The sequence below is a fragment of the Labrus mixtus genome, chromosome 24 (genome assembly GCF_963584025.1).
Source record: "Labrus mixtus chromosome 24, fLabMix1.1, whole genome shotgun sequence".
Lineage (NCBI taxonomy): Eukaryota > Metazoa > Chordata > Actinopteri > Labriformes > Labridae > Labrus > Labrus mixtus.
The window spans coordinates 3,048,959-3,069,923 of record NC_083635.1 but is presented as its reverse complement, the minus strand read 5'-3'; the positions used below and the strand labels follow the sequence as shown (position 1 = coordinate 3,069,923).

The 20,965-nt window shown below is 40.3% G+C and overlaps 2 protein-coding genes across 3 annotated transcripts in view; one reads left to right on the top strand and one right to left on the bottom strand.

Annotated features, from left to right (window-relative positions):
• The window catches only part of LOC132959800 (activin receptor type-2A-like), a 44,709-nt gene extending 30,078 nt beyond the window's left edge, over window positions 1-14,631 (top strand). For both annotated transcript variants that reach the window (XM_061033008.1, XM_061033007.1), the window contains 7 exons: window positions 3,383-3,526; window positions 4,421-4,564; window positions 7,216-7,361; window positions 7,456-7,570; window positions 7,973-8,111; window positions 8,206-8,336; window positions 8,438-14,631. In XM_061033008.1, coding sequence (XP_060888991.1) covers window positions 3,383-3,526; window positions 4,421-4,564; window positions 7,216-7,361; window positions 7,456-7,570; window positions 7,973-8,111; window positions 8,206-8,336; window positions 8,438-8,632 — 1,014 coding nt within the window. In that variant the 3' untranslated portion in view covers window positions 8,633-14,631. The remainder of the gene's footprint in view (window positions 1-3,382; window positions 3,527-4,420; window positions 4,565-7,215; window positions 7,362-7,455; window positions 7,571-7,972; window positions 8,112-8,205; window positions 8,337-8,437) is intronic.
• Window positions 14,632-15,867: 1,236 nt separating this feature from the next.
• Window positions 15,868-20,189, bottom strand: orc4 (origin recognition complex, subunit 4). The gene is made up of 14 exons (XM_061033009.1): window positions 20,084-20,189; window positions 19,634-19,702; window positions 19,463-19,539; window positions 18,930-19,020; window positions 18,710-18,785; window positions 18,208-18,293; window positions 18,071-18,119; window positions 17,834-17,985; window positions 17,574-17,747; window positions 17,382-17,468; window positions 17,074-17,182; window positions 16,881-16,976; window positions 16,480-16,547; window positions 15,868-16,326 (listed from the first exon to the last, which is right to left on the bottom strand). The coding sequence occupies exons 2-14, from the start codon at window positions 19,688-19,690 to the stop codon at window positions 16,144-16,146; spliced, it is 1,305 nt and encodes a 434-aa protein (XP_060888992.1). The 5' UTR covers window positions 19,691-19,702; window positions 20,084-20,189; the 3' UTR covers window positions 15,868-16,143.
• Window positions 20,190-20,965: the final 776 nt, after the last annotated feature.

The window sequence follows — 20,965 nt, the reverse complement described above, 5'->3', positions numbered from 1 at the left end:
GACCCAGTTTCCAGAACAGTATCTGCTCAGACCTATGGCTCACCACGTTCTCCGTGTGCAGGGAAACAGAGCAGGAGTGTTTGAAACTGAAATCGCGGCCTGCTTTTTCCATCTTAAAAGCAGACTGAGGAGGAGTGCAGATACATTTTGCATAAGTAGGAGAATTGCCACTTACCTGGAACATGTTTCAAGTCAGAGAGTGTAAATTACTTAAGTAGAAGAGGAGTATAAGCCTTTTGCAAATGGGCTTTGGCTGGAAATATATCACAGTGGAGCACAAGAAGGGCTGCAGACATCACTAAAAAGTGTCTCAAAAGTCGGAAACTTAAGAAACATAACTCTCTCTTTAAGGTCACATCAGCAAGTCTTTGTGTTTTAAAGTTTGATGGTTAGAAGCTGAATCTTTTTTACTCTTACATCAAGCATCAGCTACATGCAGGACAAACCAACCAGTACCTTTAAAGACCTGCTCTGATGCAAATGATGAAGGTGAAACCTGATTAGGCAACAGGAGATGGTTTAAGGTTGAGAAGAACGGCGTGAAGCAGCAGATTCTGTTTTCCTGTTTCCTGTGGTCTGCTGACGAAGTGTAATGCGCCCCCGTTTGAGGCCACGGCGCCCTGTGATCGGACGAGGGATCCGATGTCTCCCGAGGGAGACCAAGCCGCTCTGGGCTGGGCTGAGCTGGGCCGTCTCGTCAGGCCAAAGCCCCGAGAAACACAAGAGTTTCAGATACAATGCAGACGTAAAGAAAGAAAAGGGTCCTGTAATCATTTGCTTTCTTTTTGGATGGATGACTGCCTTGACTTTGAGTTGAAACATGCAAGTTTTTAAATCAAATCATCCTCCAATTTGAAAAATCCACTTATATACAAAACAGCATTTCAAACACGTGTAGTGAAACCATTCTGTGAAGCCATACGTTCATTATTCTGGTTCCTACAATGTGTTTTTCAAAGATGTTTCTCGAGGTGCCAACTCGGGATAGTTGGGTTGCTCTGTAATCCAACCTCAGCGCCATTGTGGGTAATTTTCCCCCGTTTGGCTGCCATTCGGTGTGAAAGCAGCGTGCAGAGACAGCAGGTCTGCCTCACAGCTCTGTGTTAGAGGGAAGCGGCTCTAAGTAAACACACTCCAATCCTCTGTTCCCCCCTCTCAATGTGAGACACCCTGCTCCATAATTCAACCCAAAAACACAACAGAAAAGTTTCATCTTTATTCCTCCAAAGCTTCTTAAAGAGTACATATCTGCAGCTGCTACGACAGTAACATGCACTAATACAAGCTCAGCTCAATACCAGATTAGCCTGGATGAAACTGGGAGACATTTGGTCATTCAGAGGCAGCAAATAACACAACATACAATACATGTTGATATAGCTCAGAGTCTAGAGCCATTTAGCAGGGTTATGAGGCTGCCCGTTGAGGTGAAGGCCCTTATTGAACAGCAGTATATCAGAGTGTTTCATTAGCCATTCAAGAGACTATGATTCAGATATTTGTTAAATGGAGAGAACTATCATTCACGTATTTGTATTTTATTCTAGGATCTTGCACTTCCATGCAAATGGAATCCTGATGAAAACTTTCCTTTTCCTATTTCTGAAGTTGATTTAAGGTCATCTCCTTTTTTTTTAACAGAGCAGACTTAAATATCAGTATGTTAAAAGTCTTACATGTTCTTAGACACCTTTCTCTTTTCATTGTAACAGTAGCTGGTTCTTTCTGTGTGCTCTGAAACTAAAGTTCATGACCAGGCACACAATTTCAAATTGATCAAAATCAAAGCCATAAATGCTGATAAATGATCTCGATCTGCTTCTGCAGCCACAGTAATCTTGTCAGGACAGGCGGTAAAACTGAAACCACTTTTTCCTGTTTTTATTACTCATGCTGTTAAAAGCGTTTTGACTCTGCCCTGTAACTTCGCCTTGGCTCATTTATCACTGTGTAAATCACCATTATTTGTCTTTAAGAAAATGTGGGTGCCAAAACCTTGACGGTAGACTGAGCACAGTTAACCCAAGTGTGCAGAAATGAACATTTTTTTATTTATCATTCATGTGAGCAAAATGTTGTTTCCTTTATTAAGTGGTATCCTTCATGAGAAATAGTGGAGATCCTTGTAACTCAAAGCGGGGGCATTTTTGATAGGAAGTCAGTGAATTGACAAGAGCTTTTGATATATTGTCTCAGTATTTGAGTGGATCCTGTGGGCCTCGGGGTCTTAAAACCTGCTCCAGCTTATCAGGCACTATGTAAGCCTGCAGTTCAAGTAAAAACATGAACATCTTCGGCGTTGCAGAGAGGAAAGCTTTTCTTTTTTTTTTTTTTTTTTTTTTTTTTTTTTTTTTACTGACAGCAGAGTCACGGAGGTAAAGTCGAGGATTTTACAGCAGCATATCTGGTTTCATCAAAGGCCATCCGTCATGCGCTCGTCTTTCTCCTCTACCTTTCATCCTTTGTGGAAATGTGACTCCCTCCCTCGCTCGCTGCATGCTTCTGTTTAACCTTCTCTCTCTCTCTCTCTTTTTGGGTCGCTCTATTCTCACTCGCCCTCTGTCCTTCCCTGTGAAGTCACATGTGAAAGTGATCAGCTTAATCCCGATCACCAGCTGTGTTTAACCTACTTTAGATTTGGAGCACTCGCCTTCCTCGCTTTCTCTTTTGTTTATACGGGATTAGCATGAGCACAGAGCGCACGCATGAGGTTTGACCTGCCAGAGTTGGACACGACATCTTCATCCAAACCATTTCTTCTTTTAAATCAACCCTTCTTCATGTTCATTCTTCTTTATTTGCCTTGCTACACAACCTTTTTTTTCCCCCTCAGCAGCTCACTGGATTCAAACTGGCAACCGTCCAGCGACAGTCCCGCTTCTGTAAAACCCCCGAGCAAGTGCAGCCCTGGAAGTTTAATTGAATTTAAAATGATTTCATCTAAAAACCCTGCTTGCTATGCTTTGTCTTCTCTGCCAAAAAACGACACAGTAATAATAATATTAAACATGCAGCACTTCCTTAACTTTCCAAAGTGCTTTAACAATCGAATAAAGCAAACAACAGACCCATAAAGCAAATAAAACAAGTCCAAAAAAAAAGGCAGCGCATGAAATATAAACAGGCTAAAAACAGCATTTTGGCAAAAATATTATGAAAGCATCATCACATAAAAGCGGGTCTATGAAAGTAATTTGTAAGTCGTGATTTAAGATGTGAAGATGGTCGTGATTCTGCTGGCCTAAGCTCCTCAGGCACGCTGTCTCTGAGCCAAAAAGCCCGGTCACCTTCACTGTAAGCCATTGCTATTTTAATGCCCTGCAAAAAAAGAATAAAGAATAACACTGTCCTCTCTCTCTGTTGTTTTTCTCCCCCTCTCCAGGATCCCGGGCCCTCACCCCCATCCCCCCTCATGGGACACAAACCTCTGCAGCTGATCGAGGTGAAAGCCAGGGGGCGCTTTGGGTGTGTTTGGAAAGCCCAGCTGCTGAGCGATTATGTGGCCGTGAAGATCTTCCCCATTCAGGTAGTTTTCTGAATGCTTTTGTTTTACTTCTGACTCTCTGCTGAAGTTTGTAGATCGGTGAGAGTATTTGAAATGTCCGAACAAGCAAATGAAGACAAAGTACAAGATAAATATGAGGTTAAAAAACATTACAACCTGATGATCATGAGCTAGTTTACCTTCTTTAAACATTCAGAAATGTTTAAACATGGGCCCTGTTGTGGCTCTAAATAGATCCACTTAAAGCACTTTTTTATGCTGATAGCTTCAGGTTGTTTGTGAAAGAGATCCCTGTTGAGATTGACCTTTCTGTAAGACCACATACAGCTGTTACAACCCTCTCTGCACATCACTTAAATGCATTGATAAGAAGATTCATTTTACTGTCCAGAACATAACAGTCTGTCGCTGCCATTAGGGATTTGTTTATTTTATTTTGTGTCACAAATATTACATTGGTTCTGGATTGATCTAACAAATCGAGGCAGCAGAAGATCAGCACATCCAGTGTTGAAGTTGGTAGAATAACTTGTATCTGGATGGAGTATGATGGCTTCAAAGAGAGCTATATGACTGCTGTTTCTGCTTAAAAATTAGACATCATTCCTACGTCAAAAAAGGGCGATTTTTAGTAGGAATCCTATCTGTGACAGTTAAGATAACAAACTAAGCCTGTCCGTGGCCAAAACAAACACTTTGTCTGGATGTGCTTTGCTCCCACGATTGCAGCCACTACTGCCGATGCTTTAATACGTGTGCCAGATGAATCAAAGTACCACAGCAAGAATTCCCCTTTAATAAATTCTAACAATCCTTTGCATCACCTTTGTTGTCTTCATGAAGCCAAACAAGATGCTGCAGTTAATTGGACAGCTTCATAACAGAACCTGCGTCTGTCTCTCTGCTCCCGTGTAGGACAAGCTGTCTTGGCAGAACGAGTACGAGATCTACAGCGTGTGCGGCATGAAGCACGACAACATCCTCCACTTCATCGGCGTGGAGAAGAGGAACAACAACCTGGACCTGGAACTGTGGCTCATCACCGCCTACCACGACAAGGTACGCTGTCACGGATTGAGCTACATACCTCCAGCAACCTGCAGAACTTCTATTTATTGATTCATGATTTAAAGTTTGTTTTATAACAAGAAGTTAACTTTTGAGTCATGAGGATGTTGTTTAATGCTTTTCACCGTTTATTTAAGGCTCAATAACGAGCTGCATCAAACTCCATTTTACTCTCTACAAAGTGAAATATGATTAGTATTCCCTTAATTACTAGGTGTTCCTTTCTGATACTCATTCTAACAGCTGGACTTATAAGACACGTTTCTTTAATTTAAGCAGCTTTATTCAGTGTTTTTATCAATCAATCACTGAGATTCTTTGTTCTGGAGAGGAGGGGGACCTCTGCAGATAATTCTCCCGTAAAGAATCTGCGGCTGACAGAAAGACGAGAGAGGGAAACTGTTGCTGACGAGGAATGAAATAAAAACTTAAACAGAGCGAAACAATTCAAACGTTCCTGTAGATGAACAGAAGTTTGTTTTTAAATGTTCAACATTCAGACAGTAAGAGATTAGTTGAAAGGAATAAGCGTTCCTCCGAATTCCAGCGTGTTTAAAACCTGTATTATTGAATCAGGTTGTTTGTGTCCATATAAACACATGTACAGCATGGATGTGTATATTCTCATTGTACACAGAGATAAATACCTCCAGGACAGACAGCGAGACTGCATGAGACCTCCACACTGTATTGATTCTGTGCGTTTCCTTAAGAGCTAATCCATAATTACACTATACTACATGCTGATCTTTCCTTTTAAAACCTTGTTTATCCTGAGAAAGTGGCTTTCTTCGCCCGGTCGTGCTTCACTTACCCTCTTCTCCACCAGTCTTTGTAGCATTTTAGGGGCTTTAAGTGCCTCTGTGTGTTTCGAGGGTCATTACAGAAGAAGTGGAGTGATTCTTTTATGCTTCACTTGCTTGAATTTCTTAGCCAGGGCCAAAAATTTGAATCCCAGTGCTTAAGAAAGCCATCCCTGCATGAATAAAGGTTGAAAAATTAAAGGCTGTGCTGGGTGTGCCGGCGAGGCTTTAACCCGACGATTCAACTCTTAGAAAGCCACTTAACCCTGCAGCAGCTCCACAAGTGCTCCTCTGATTTGTAGCAGCTCTCCAGAAAGAAATAACACTAAAGGAATTTATTTTAGAGCGTTTTTAGGAAAGGTCGTACAGCTAAGTGCCTTGTCGAGCATGCTTTGTAATCATTTTGTAGCCTTTAGAGGATACATAACATCAAATTTAACCTACAAAAAGCCTCTCCTTCCGGCCAGTGTTTTTCAGAGCAGGTGTCAGAGTCGGTTTGGACTGAAGCTGAGGTTGTGTAACCCAGCTGGAGCAGTGATTGCAGAGTTCAGCGTCTCCTTGACAGCTGATTTATGCCTCTGTGTTTGATGCATCGCAGCAGCTTTATGTATCGCTAACAAGCAGTGGCTTGTTTTCATGGAATACAAGCCTCTCCAAAACAACTTAATCTTTTCATTTATTAGACCATACAAAGATATTAATAACTGTCATGGGTTTGCTTTAAGGCGTCTCTTTTGTTGCTTTATTATTTACTACTATCACTGCACAAAAAATACAAAAATACCCAGGTGTAACAAATACAATTGAAAGCATTCATCCAAATCCAGGACAACCAAACTGATCACGTTGACTACTTTTCTTTATCAATGAGTGCTGACTGCTCTCTAGTGGCCACTCCAGTAACTACATGTGCCTTTGGCCTCAGCTGAAGTGACCTTGTATTATATTGACATAGGTTACGTAAGAACAGAGATGTTGTATAAGGAGGAGGGACGGAGCGGAAGTAGCTGGAACATCTGGTATCCATTTCTCCTCATTTTATTTGTATTTATTTATATCATCTTTAAATGCATACAAGGACGTTTTAAGGCAGCTGGCACCAAAAGAATGAGTAGACTGATGATTATTTCATTAAAAACAATACATGTACATGAAGTATGTGACAAACACAGACTTTAAAGTGGATACAGAATATGTTTTAATTGCTGTATATCAACCTTAATGAAATGTAATGCTTTAAAATCTCTGTTTAAATAAATATTGTGCCAATATTGACCCATACGGTCGCGCACAGTTTGGATTTCTCTCGGTGTAGTTTACCTTATTTCAACCGCATTTCTTTTAATGCCAAGTCCCCTGTGAAATACAATACTTCCCACAAGCTCTCCATCCATCCATTAAGGATGCTGCTGTTACCATGGAAACCGTACCCGCTCCTGCACATCTCTATACTGTTATGAAGCATTAAATATATTCCTGCCTTTGGTTTTTACTGCTGAATCACTTTCTTGACATTTCTAGATGTGTTGAGTGGGTAATTTCACCGTGAATTCACAAATAAATTAAACACATTAAACACATAATGTATTTATGATCTTTTATCTTGGCACTATTTTGTAGCTCTGATATAACAAACGTGTTTATGTTAAAGAGATGGATTTTTAGTGACTGAAAACACTTCGTATTGAATTTATTTCATGCTATTCCTCATACATTTTTGATTCCTTTAAAGCAGTTTGAAGCCTCCCAGTTTTTTGTGTCCAACAGTCTTTATGAAAAATGAAAAAGGAAAGCTCCATATTCAGACTTGTTTTTTCCTGTCTTTGTGTCTTTCTGCAGGGCTCCCTCACCGACTACCTGAAGGCTAACGTGGTGTCATGGAACGAGCTGTGCCTCATCACTTCGACGGCAGCCCGCGGCCTCGCCTACCTCCACGAAGACATCCCGGGCCACAAAGACGGACACAAGCCCTCCATCGCTCACAGGTTTGCTCTCCAAATATCAACACATCACAGTCATGTTGACGCTACATGAGTGCTACAGATACCTAAAGTGTTGTTGTTTCTTTTTGTGTCTCAGGGACATTAAGAGTAAGAATGTGTTGTTGAAGAATAACCTGACAGCCTGCATCGCCGACTTTGGCCTCGCTCTGAAGTTTGAAGCAGGAAAATCAGCAGGAGACACTCATGGACAGGTACGGTACTGTTGATCACCCGTTTCTTCAAAGTTCCTGCCTTGTTTCTGCTGAACAAAAAAACTAAGAGCTGTTGTGTTGTAGGGATGTTGGAAAATATTGTTGAAACCAGGACTTAGTAAGTCTTACTGCAGCACTGTACCAATATATATCCAAACATATCGAATCATTCCCCGGTATTAGTAATAAAAACACTGACATTTTGTCCTTAGAACTGATTCGGTGTTTGTATGTATCTGCAAACTAAGCAACAAACCCCTCCTGTGATCGTTTTTCTGCCGTCTCAGCCGGTCTGTGATCTGTGTCATGACTTTCCTCGTCCTCTCTGCTCCTGCTTGTTTTTCTCTTCATGTTTCTGTCCCGTAGCTGACCTTTGCGCTGTGATTTTTTTTAATCCTGCAGGTGGGAACACGCCGCTACATGGCTCCTGAAGTCCTTGAAGGTGCCATCAACTTCCAGCGAGACTCCTTCCTGCGCATCGACATGTACGCCTTCGGCCTCATGCTGTGGGAACTCGCAGCACGCTGCACGGCCGCTGACGGTAAGACGAGGGAATCAAACCTGTTTGGCGCATGCACTCTGTTTTTTATTACAAGGTTCATTTAAATTCTGTTCATGTTGTCGTGTGTTCACAGGCCCGGTGGACGAGTACATGCTCCCGTTCGAGGAGGAGGTGGGTCAACATCCTTCTCTGGAGGACATGCAGGACGTGGTCGTTCATAAGAAGCTGCGGCCCTGCCTCAGAGACTGCTGGCAGAAACACGCGGTGAGCAACCAGATGCTGTTGTTGTCATTACGTCTTCATTTAAAGCTTTGATAAAGAAAAAGTGAACTTGAACTCATCATTGATCTTCTTCTCCCTCACAGGGTCTGGCCATGCTCTGTGAAACCATCGAGGACTGCTGGGACCACGAGGCCGAGGCCCGCCTGTCTGCCGGCTGCGTAGAGGAGCGCATCGGCCAAATGCAGCGCCAAGCCCCCATCATCGGCCCCGAGGAGATTGTCACCGTGGTCACCATGGTGACCAACGTGGACCTCCCACCCAAGGAGTCCAGCTTATGATTCATCTGACAAGCTCATGGAAACACGGATCAGCACGAGGGGATGAACGGCCGACCCTGGTTGGTTGGCGTTCCGGGTTTTTTTCTCTTTTTTTTTTCTTTTCCCTTTTTTTTTTCTCTTTCTTTTTTGTTGTTCCTTTAAGTGCGGGCCGCTACTTCAGGAAACACCCTGCGCCCACCTCACCACATCAGTTGTTATCCACCTCATTTTGATATGTGTGCCTGAGGATTTAAACGTTGGAGAAAAACTCTCAACCCGAGCAAACCATTCAGGATTTTAACGAGTGAAAGTGTCGACATGCTGGGACAAAACACTTTTATCATGTATTGTTTTTATACACACACACTCACACAGGAGGGCGACCTGTTCTGCTCGGGTTTTCTACGGAGAGAGGAGACCCGGCGGGGAAATTTCACAGAACTCTCAGTGCATTTTACTGTAAAAAAAAAAGAAAAAAAAAAAAGACGAGCACCTGGCTCTGGATACATTTGCTGTTTTCTCGTGTGCGTTTTTTTTCTGAAGAAACGACTATCGTTCTGCCAATAAGCAACGGCTTCTGAATGTTTATAGTGTAATGCTGCTGTACATAGTGTATTATGGACCCAGACGACTTGGTAATCAAGCTTATTTTAAAAGGGGGGAGGGGGGTGAGGGGGACGGGGAGGGGAGGGGAGGGGGGGTCCATTTTCAAGCATTACGACGATAAGAAAACCATAAACCTCCTTCAACCAGGTATACCTCACTTCAGATGGACACAGTTTAAATTTCCCTCTTCAAAGTCATGGCTCACACTTTTTTCTCCACCACTTTGGCTCGTCACATCCACACTATCCGTTCTAAGCCCCATGGGTAATGTAGTCCGCTAAAGCCTCGATACGCATCGCCATAAAAAACACAAGTTTCTCCCTTTTCCCTCCCCTTTCTCAGTCTCACTTTTATAGATTTTTTTGGGGACTGAATAACAACTTTGGTTAGTTTTGTTTTCTTCTGATCATGGTAGAAACATCCCCCCCTGTGATGAAGTGGTTGTTTAAAGTGATTTTTACAGTTTTTTTGGTTTGCCGTGTTAACTGTCAACGGTGTCATTTTGCACGTGAGATCTGGTTATTCTGATTTTTTTTTTTTTTTTTATATATCTCTCTGGATTGGCGCTGGGTACCATCTAAACATACCTTCAAATATTTGGTATTAGCACCAAGTTTTTAAAGTGCTCAAAGATGGTCAACCTTTTGGATCATGTTCTTCTTGTTCCTTGTATCATGCGTGGTCTGATTCTGCTAAGAAATAATCAACAAAATAGACCCAAATTTGCAGAAGATTTGAATTTGAGTTGAGGGTACCCAGCCCTAGTACGGATTTAAACCTGTATTTAGCTGAGCCAGCTTGCTTTTTAATTTGACCGCACACACACATCTCTCTTTTTGTTGTATTACTATCAAGAGTCTCTTTTGATACACCTCAGGAATCTTTGCTACTGACCACATCCTCCACCTCTTCCTCCTCATCCTCACCTGTCTCAGACTGGAATACCTCCTCTTTCGCTGATTCTTCCGCTTCCTCTCTTTCTTTCTCTTTCCTCGCCTCATCTCTACTTGTTGAGGGTTTAGCCGTGCTGTCATGCCCAAGAACACTAAAACAGAGTCTTCTATATTTTTTAGAACCAGACAGATTTGATTGCGATTGTTAACTTAGCCTGGCCGGGTTTGTTTCCATTTTTTGGACCAGCCCAACCCGTCTTCATCCTCCTGAGAAGCATGAAAAACTCTAAATCTTGCTGTGTTTAAATCGTTTTTGAGACTTAATTGCCTTTGTTGATAGTGTCTTTTTATCAGGATTGAAGGGTTGAGATATCTGGGGTTAATTGTTTTTTCTGGCATTCTGAATTAAACGCTTAAAGTTCTGAAAAGCTAGGGTTACTAGCGTTCAAAGCTACCTGCTCTGGGTTTGAAAAGTGCTGAAACACCTATATTTACATGCCGTTTTCTGTCACTCACACATGTCTAAAATGACTGGTTTTAAAACTTCTTCGACTCTAAACGAACAATAACACGGCTAACCAAACTCCACGAGTTGAGACGAGGATCCTCTTCTTTCCCTCTTTCATCCTGGTGCCATTTCTACGTATCCACATTAGTTACTCTTGTAGATGTCAGGCAAAACGGATGTATCTGTCACTGCTGCGACGGCAACAATGACGTTTTTTTTAAATCGTTTCTTTCTTCTGAGGGACATTGAACACTGGTGCCGGCAGACCTGCAGTCTCTCCTCAAGCTTTGGGACGGTTTCAGGATGATTAGTTTAAAATCAAGCTGATGAAAATCAATTATTTTAGGGTCAGAAAGATTTAAAATATGAAGAAATGTATTTATATAGAAACTTTACACATTCAGGGCAATACATGATTATTCTTTCTCTATAGCATGATTAGCATTTTAAGAAAACGTACTGTAGTGCTTGAGATTTAGAAAAGCGAAAGGTTAAAACAAATTCACGAGTCTGAAATTTAGCTGAATACCGGTATTTGTTTTGTATCCACCTATCCTGCGATTCTGTTATCATTTTTCCTTCTTTTCCAAATTTTAGACCTTAAAGGCTAAACTTTGCTTTGCATTCACAAATTATTGTTTTTTCCTGACAAATGCCCACTTTCTACCAAAACAACAACTGTGACAACTACAAAATGGTTTTTTTTAGGGCCAGATCTTTTCCCCATTACTGAATTCAGACCCTGGTTCTTGTGGTCGAAATGCACATAGTTCCTCAAATGGTCCCCAGTTCTGGGGGACAGTTCCTCCTGTCGAAAAGGGGCTTAAGAATCATAATTGTCCCCAGTAATCCCTCCAAAACTGTGAATATTTGGTCATTTCTGAGGAAGTGAAAGCAGTTACAAGTTTGGAATAAAGTTTGAGCACGTGCTAAAACAACAACACAGTAAACCTGTAGGAAGCAGAAGCCATCATCTTATTCGCTTACTGTAGCATGAGTACGATACTTGCATAAATATCGCCATTGACTCTCCTGAAGCAGGGAGATCAGCAGTACTGCAAATCCCAGCAGCCCTTTGATTAACACTACCTCACTCACAGGGATTTCTTCGGGGTAGAGAGTATGGCAAATGCACCCAAAATATAGTTCCTCTGTCATGAAAAGAGATCCAAATTTGTGGCAAAAGTTATTCAGTTTGTTGTTAAGCTTGGAGAAACTTCCCAATTCTGTAATTTCTCGTTAGAGTTAAACATTTTCCCAATGTATTGGATGTATTGTTTCCTTCCTGAATATTTGTAAAGTTGTTCATTTTAAGGAGGAAAAGGATCATTCAATTTTAAATACATAAAAAACAGGCAGAAAGGTAAAAAAGAACACCAGTGTTATCTGATTTTTGTGCCCTCAAAAGCAAAACTTGACAGTATTTCTGCAGTCAGGTGGATTTTTAAATTCTGCCTCCAAACAGCAACAACAACAGAAGAAACAAAACTGCCAGTGTTTGGTTGGTAGCCACATCGATGTTCAGCTTGAGTTTAAATGGCGCTCATGAAACTGTCCCAAACCGACAAATACCATTCAGGGATTCAGTACTATGCTTTTCTAAGTTCTCGCGAGTTATATGCAACCAGTGCCGCAAACTACCCTACACTTCTGTAGGATCAGCTGCAGGAGTGACTTTCAATATACACAAACACACACGATTAACTTGTAGCATTTTAATTTTGTTTTTTAAATATTGCATATTGATATGTTGTATTTATTTTTTGATTTACAGGCCTGAGGTTTTTGGGGAATCAGAGCTCAGGTGCAACTCAGAATAACGTTGTAAGAGTTGGCACGATTGTTGTTGTTTTTTTGGGGGGAGGGAATGGGGGGGGGGGGTGTTTTTGGTTGTAATTCAGGAAATACTTTCATTAATTCAAAAAGAAAACATATAAACTGTAACGTGCTTCTTTCTATTCAGTCTATGGACAAAAACGACCGAGAATGAATGTTCTTCAGACTTCTGGATTCCAGTATTGTGTGTACTTTGATGGATTGAGCCCGGCCCTGTGTAACTTTAGAGGGCTTTGCGTTTGGCTGGTTTCGTGTGATTGTGCCCTGTCGTCGTAGAAACCAGTAAAACCGACAAACTTGGAGAGCCATTCATACACCTCTTTGTATGAAAGAAAGACCTGAACTACTTTAAGGGCAATGAACTAGCAGGCTAACCGTATTATCTGTTTTATGATCTTTTCCTGTACATGTGTAAGTAGTATTTCCTGACAGAAAATCTCATCCTTATTTATTTTTAAATGTCTAATGTGAAATTCAACAATATAAAAAAAATGTCTGTTTCTGACACCTACCCCGCCAAGTGTTAAAAATAACTACATAGTATTAATCAGTTTTATCTCTGATTATCTTGATCCCTATTGTAGGACATATAAAGACGTCAGTAATGGTATCAGACAGTTTCACAGCCAGTTGAAAAACTCCTCACAGGAGCTTTAAGACAAATTTTGCACTTTAATGATTAATTGGAAGATTTAGTTCCCAGTTGCACAAAAAATAAGACAAGTCTTTTCATTTGTTTTTGGCCTTTCTTCAAATTTGATAAAGCACTTGAATTTCCAAGAAAAAACTCTGCTTAAGATCCTCAATTTAAAATAAATTTCTTGCTCAGAATTTTTGCAACAGTTGAGGCAGTTTGAGACAATCTCGTACTCCACTTTGTAGAACAATCACAGATGAGCTTCCCCTAAGATTTTGAATATCTTCAACCTTTTTGGTCTCAACTCAAGTCCAGGAATAGTGTGAACGTTGTTATTTAAAGGTGTATGAATGGGTTTCTCCAGCAGGCAGGCTTTACAGTTTTCTACCCGACGTCCTCCAGCCCAGCACCTCACATTGCTGTGCATATAAACTACCAGTGAAACATTTGTGTCTTGTTGCCCCGCCCCCACTATTTTAAACAGTCTAGGATGTGTACAGACATGAGAACATAAATACCTGTATCAACTATATACTCTTGAGCTGAATCTTTATAAGTGCGTGTTGAACTTCAGTGTTTCCTCTACATTCATTTATACTTTACTTGTGTTTTGACTCGGCAGCTGGGCTCAACTTGGCTCAGCTGCAGATAAAAAATCGTCCTTCACTTTAAGTTGAGCTTTGTGTAAGCTAAAAGCTAGAGGCTCATTGGAGTACTTTGTAAGGTATCCCAGAAAGCACTTAACGGTGTGTTGGCAGAGAGAAATTGACAGACATTTGGCCCACAGCATTCCACAAGGAGCCTGTCCAGGTCCCCTTACGGTTGCATTTTAAAGACTCCCTGAAGCTCTTTAAGAGCACATGCAATACTCCATATGTGATAAAACAATCACCCACTACAGGTATTTCATTCCAGCATCTCAATCTCCTGTTTTTTCCAACTGTTGGCAAGAATTTTAGAGGAAACATTGAACTCTAATGACCTCCCGCCAAGTCTGTCTTGGCAGCAGGATTAGTCGGGTTGCCAGGCCTGAAATTTCTACTAAAAAAAAGAAACACTACAAGCATTTTTGACCCCACATTTCTCGAGGCTCTTGAGTTGCAGCGCTGATCCAGGATCTGCCAACGCAGTCTGTCGTGATAATGATGCTCGCGGGGTTTGTGGTTTTCAAAGCTGGAAGATCACTTTTGGTCACGAAGCAGACGTGGGATGAAAAAAGTGTCTACAATGAGGAAAGATGTCTTGTTTTTGTTCTGTTTTTAACTCCTGATACATGTGACTTTATGCTTTGTGTTACTGGCAATAAATGTGAAATAGGACAAGACGCTGAGGTCTGGAATTTCAAACTGGAATTACAACAAAAGCATCCCACCAGGAGTTTTTTGAGCAAGTAGTATTATTAGTTTAGCAGAAGAAATCCTGCGTACATTATCACAGAGGAGACAACACTGATCCCTTGTCAGCGCTGCAACTCTGCTAATGGTTTTTATCAGCTGAAGTGATCCACGTGATGTAAATAAATGTGTTTTTAGATTGTGAATTCTGATGTTTTTCTGGCTTTTTTTCAGTTGGCTATCTCTTTTTATGACTACAGACCTTTGAGCTGAGACTTTGTGGAAATCTGGTAAGTTTGCAGATAAAGGACTCAATTTATACTCAGGTAAATAACAAATAATTATTAATTAAATACATAAAACTTCATATATTTAAATTGCATACCTGTGAGAAATCTTTTTCAGGGAATTGTGTGGAAATAAAATGCCATTAGGATAAAGTACATAAAACATAATATGGAATAAAAAACATGCAATTTACTCTGATTGGTTAAGTAATTATACCTGCTATAATATTTAAATTTATTTTAAAGATTAACAAATAAATCCTCTTAAAATAGACGAGTCATATGTCTTTTAAAGTACCTTTTTACTGGATAGTATTTGTAATGAATTCACGAGTTTGAGCAGAGAATATTTTATGTAGCCTTTTATTTCTCAGGTAAAAATTGGAAACTTTCTTGCTAGGAAGGCATGGTGAAAGTAGGTGATAAAATGTGTCCTTTTGCAAGCAGACCATAAAAAACATCCTGAAGGACATGTCTCCTTCTTGGAAGTCAAAGATAAAATTGTTGTTGCTGTCTTAGGAAGTTTATTTATTGTTGCATGCCTTGTGCATGAATAGAAGCCAGAAGGTCTTTGCAGGACTCAAGTTGGACAAACAAGTATCCTGTAAAGTCTTAAAAATGTCCTGATACCTCTGTGTGTTATTAATAGGTATGTTAACTGCATATATGTTCAGTATGTGTGCAGGGTTTTGTGCAGGATATTACAGAACTAAAATAACTGATGTCAGCGTTATTCATCATGAATGATGAAAGTAGCAAAAGGTTGATGTCCCTGCTCAATTACAAAACTGAATCCAGAATGGAAACAGCATCCAATGTGGCTTTTCTGCATTCTCCACCGAGGATGATTGCAGTGTCCTACCACTAGATGGCAGCATTCAGCAGCCTCATGCCTGTAACTCCAGTATTCTTCTTTTCTGAAGTCTACAGTATTTAAATCACCATTTGAAAAGTTAATTATGGCTGTTTTTTGCATTTTAAGTCAATTGCTTATTGACCTTTTTAATTAAATTAAGTTCCAGTTAGTAAATATATTCTAGAATATTGTAAATGGGTCTTTTTTATCTGCAAATGTATGATGTTAGCTTTACATTTTTTGTTGTTATTTGCCTCATTTTTGGGTGAATTTGAAATACAAAAAAAAGAGACACACAGTTGTACAAAACTCATTTTTATTGCATTACAACTCCACAAGTGTCTTTATAATCTGTTAACTTAGAGAGAAACAAATACACCACTATTTCAGATTTAACAGTGACATACTGTAGACAGGTTTAGTTTTGGCTCTTGATTCGAGCAGTAGTTGTAGATCCACTTCTCAACATGGTCTGTGTTTTTCTGCAACAAACTGAAGTTCCAGTGATGTTGTTGAAGCGCTGACAAAGAAAACAGCAGACAAAACTTGTAAATAGTCCCAGTGCACACACAGTCCTAGCCGAACGCCGACATGGCCCACTGCTTGACGTCAGTGGGGCATTGTGGGTACTTCTGCAGGGCCTCCATGATCTGACTGTGGTCTAGCATGAGTCTCATCAGCTGGTACTCCCTCTGAGTTTTGGCCGAGGAGCTGTCGACGGGTCGGATCAGCTCCAGCTGCTGTAGGTGCTCGAAGGCCTGCGGACACGTGAGTAAATAAACCACAGTCCAGTCTTTAATTGTGGATATTTTAAAATTAAAATCGATAAAAATATATATATATATATATATTTTCTCTCTGATAAAAAGCAACCAAAGTATCATGGGGTTAAATGGGAGCTAAATACGAACCTTCATGATGACTGGCTGCTCGAAGTTGTACATGGAGCTCGATTTTCTGTGCAGAAACTTTTTAAACTCTGAAAAAAGAAGAAGGTGAAATGTAAAAGGTTTACATTTGACTATTTGAGCATCAATGCATCACTTTATTCTCTGGTTGATAGATAGTTCTTATTCTGTTGTCTCCTTTACAAACTGAGGTTTTTAGCACCAAAAAACTGCTGTTTTTCTTTCTGTTTTTTCTGCATTTCTTGAGGTTGAAAATTATAGAGGTATATTTTTCCACATTATTTTAGGGTTTAACAGCTCTCTTTCATTCTTTACACGTTTCTTTTCAAAGCTCTTACCGGTGTTTTTATTCTTTTGTTTTCTCCTTTGAGTTACTAAAATAAATTTGATTCACTCATCCGTACCATTGTGAACCATCTGCAGGTTGAACGGCTCTCCCTCGTAGACGTCGTTGAGGTGCTTCATGGCGATGATGAGGCACAGCTCCAAGATGGACAAACCTGGAGTGAGCAGAGAAAACACAAAGTGACATTAACAGATGTTAACGTTTTGGAGAGACAGTGCAAAAGCAATTCTCTCTTCATATGTGATCCTCACCGTGCAGCATGTTCGCCTTGGCGTCAGTGAAACACATTTTGCTAGCCTCCAGCACATCTGCAGGTTTGATGTTGGGTTTGGCTACGGACACACGACTCAGACACAACATCTAAGAAAAAAAACAAACACAGAATAAACAACTAATGCTCCTAAACTTTATCGTTCAAAAAAGAAGCTACAGTTAAAGGGTGAGGAAAAGGTTTAAAGAGGAACATTTCCTAGGGACACAATCTGATCCCATTGATGAGGTTGTTTCCTTGTTAACAAAGTATGAATGTCATTGTATAAACTATAAGTTGAACTTTTACCAGCAGCATGTGCATCATACGGTAGTCTTTGCTGGAGTTGAAGTGTCTCTGCAAAACTTCTTCAACTGATTTATCTTCACACAAATTCTGAGGAGAGAAACCAAAACACAATCTAAGAAATAAAAACAGACCACAGGTGTTGCAAATATGGACTTTTAGGTACACTGCATGCTCCATTTCTCCTCTTTTCACCTTCACACTAGCGTTCCAGTCCTGAGCGAACTTGTCGTCAGGGAAGTCGTCCGGCAGGCTGAGCTGGGTCCGAACTCGCTCGGCATACTGAGGAAACGTCAGACTGCTGAGCAGGTGGATCTGACGATGCGAGAACCGGGACTTCACTCTCTTCTCCAACAGCTCCAGAACATCCTAGATGGAAAACAAACCACAAATAGATTTCCTACAACAGAACAAGAAAAGTTCATCAGGAAAGGTTTGGATTGATTGAGGCGCACCAGTCTGCAGGTGACGCCCACCACAGCGATGGGAGCCTGGGCTGACTGGGAGACATCAAACAGGTTGTAGAGAAGCGTTTGGTTCTTGTGGTGGGCGAACAGGTCGAACTCATCGAGGACGAACAAAACAGGGCGGCTGCTGCTGCGATCACCTGATGAGAAAACAAAAAAAAAAAACAGCTCTCAAATATGGCCTCAAATTAAGAAGATTACATTTCACACACCCAATTCTCTCACCTTTCTTTAGCGCCTCCAGCAGGAAGCCTAGGGTCTCTGCAAAACTGCCCTGAAATAACACCGAAGCAGATTTTAGTAGCAGTTATGTCGCTTAATTGATGACAAAACTCTTGATAAATGTCTTTAAAATGACTTACAAACACTTTGTCACCAACTACATTTTCCAAGTTGAGTTGCCGTGTTATTTCTTTCAGCGCTATTCTGTCATCAGTCTGTAGGAGGCCTACGAGCAGAAATCATACAAATAAGATCCAGTATTTAGGCCCTTCAATTATGAAAAAGGAACATATGGTTAGTTTAGGAATCAGTGCCATTGAGATTAAACTAAAGATGTTTTGCACATTGTTTCCCTTTACTCATTTAGATCCTTAATGAAGCAAAAATTACATACTGTTTCTTAAAGATACGGTTCTGTGAAGATTATAGAGACAGATTTTTCCATTTATTTTTTTGACAAAAATGTCCTTTACACATTATAAAATCATGTCAAAATTAAATAAGGTTTGGTTGGGAATCCATACCAATGAGATGAACCTGGTGAACCAGTTTCTTGTTGATGTTTTTTTGCACTCTTTCCTTCATTTATTGAGGTCATTAAATTATGCATAAATAACATGACGTTTGGTGGGGGAACAGTACCGTTGAGATGAACTTGCAGCAGGTTTTTCTGCACTTCTTTTTCCTCCAGGAGGTCTCTCAACACACACTTCAGGAGCTGCACACACAAAAACACAAACACCATCCGACAAGTCAAGCCTCCCAGGATTTAAAAACACTTCAACACAATTCATCATCTTCTATGTCATTCTTTTTACCCTTAAGGACATTTCCAGCGTGTGCGTTAGCTGTGGAGACTCACCATTGTTTTTCCTGCTCCCCTGGGCCCGACAATTAGCACCGAGTTACTCTCCCCGTGGACAGCAGTCCGCTTCAGCAGCTCCAGAAGGTGCCTGAAAAGACAGCATGTTGACTACAAAACCCACAATGCACCTCAAGATGTGTAAAATAATGAGTTGTATGTCAAAAAGGGAGATTTACAGCTCCAGCTAATCAGTTAAAACTAGTGTCAGATGTGGATTTCACAACCTGCTGCAAGAGATCAACACCTGGGATGCTCGTGTTGTGTTCAAGTCAGCTGGGAACTGGGAGCATTTCCAGGCTCAAACTGGGACAGAGCTGTCTGCCAGGTAAGACCAAACTAGGTCACTAGAACTTATATTTAGCCCCAGATTGTCTCTTTACTCCAGATGACAGCTCATACAACAGTGTCTATTTCAATGTTTAAATATTATGTTCATCTTTCATTGTTAATTTTTTACCCAAATATTTAGGCCAATTAAATGCTGTACAAAAGTGAAGGCTTTGTAACTACCAGCGATGAGATAAACCTACTTGTGTTGAGATTCCACTCCCTCCGGCCGTTCAGGTAGCTTCTGACAGCAAAACCGCTCCCTGAAAACCTCCTGGACCTGGTTATAAATAAAATGACATCACAGCAACATAACAAGCATCAACACATATACTTAAGTCACTATAAACAAGCTGGAAGAAAACAAGCCAAACCTGTGTGATGCATTCTCCTACTGGCATGTGAGCATCCTTCACTTTCCTCTTGCTCATGGTGATGAGACTCTAAACCGCAAAACATGCTGCTTTAGTCAGGATACGTGACATTTTATGTTTCGCAAGGACTTCAAGGGTCCTTAATTACATCCCAAGATAATGAAAACTACTTCAATATGGTTATATTCCTTTAAGGAGTAACATTGAACTGAAACATGCAGCCGCTCGTATTAATTCATAATCAGTCACAGTGTTTTAGTATACAGTGCATTAACATAAATCTACAAGGTAGAGAGTCATTTGTTGTTGTCACTTTTTCTGCACGCTGAAGTGAACGACACGCTAACTAACACGATTTGTCTTAGCGATTAAAACATATTTATATCATACATCAAAGTTAATACTGGTGTGTCTGTGGATGGATACAAGAGTTAAAATAACGAAACGTACCCAGAGAAAGCACTATCATCCACTATGAGGTCTCAATCTTCGCGGGAATACTGCTCTGCAAGCGATGACAACTTCCGGGTTTGACTGTTATTCGCCCTCTGATTGGCTGAGGTAAACGCAATGTCACACACAGTACAAGGCAGGCAACTATCCTTCAGCTGCTTGTTATATCAAATTTGGCCACGAGGTGGTGGTATTTCCCCACAAACTTCTTTCCTCATTTGAGACCGGTACATTTAATAAAATATTACTTATTTATTTCCACATACAGTGAGAGCTGAACGATGAAAGCAACACGGCTTTTTCTGTTAATATTTTTACTTTATATATAATCACTGCCATTTTGTGGCTACATGATGTAATTACATAAAGGTGCTGCAGCTCAGAAATACATTTATTTAAACATCAATAAAAGCCAAATATGAACAATATTTTTTAACAATGAAAAATAACATCGCGAGAACATGTTTTTGTCACTATATGCGGAATTAAATACGTAATGTTTTATAAAATGTACTGATCTCAAATGAGGGAAAAAAGGTTTTGGGGAAATACCACCACCTCGTGGCCAAATTTGATATAACAAGCAGCTGAGTGATTAATGCAGCATGACTTTTTCAGTAATAATTTCATAAAATATTACGTATTTAATTCCGCATATAGTAACAAAAACACATTTTCGCGATGTTATTTTTCATTATTAAAATATTGTTCATATTTGGCTTTTATTGATGTTTAAATAAATGTATTTCTGAGCTGCAGCACGTTAATTATCGTCTTTTGTTGTCTTGCTGTAATTACGCAATTTGAAGGCAGTGATTATATGTAAATTTAAAATAATGCCTGAAACAGCCGTGTTGCTTTCATCCTTCAGCTGATTGT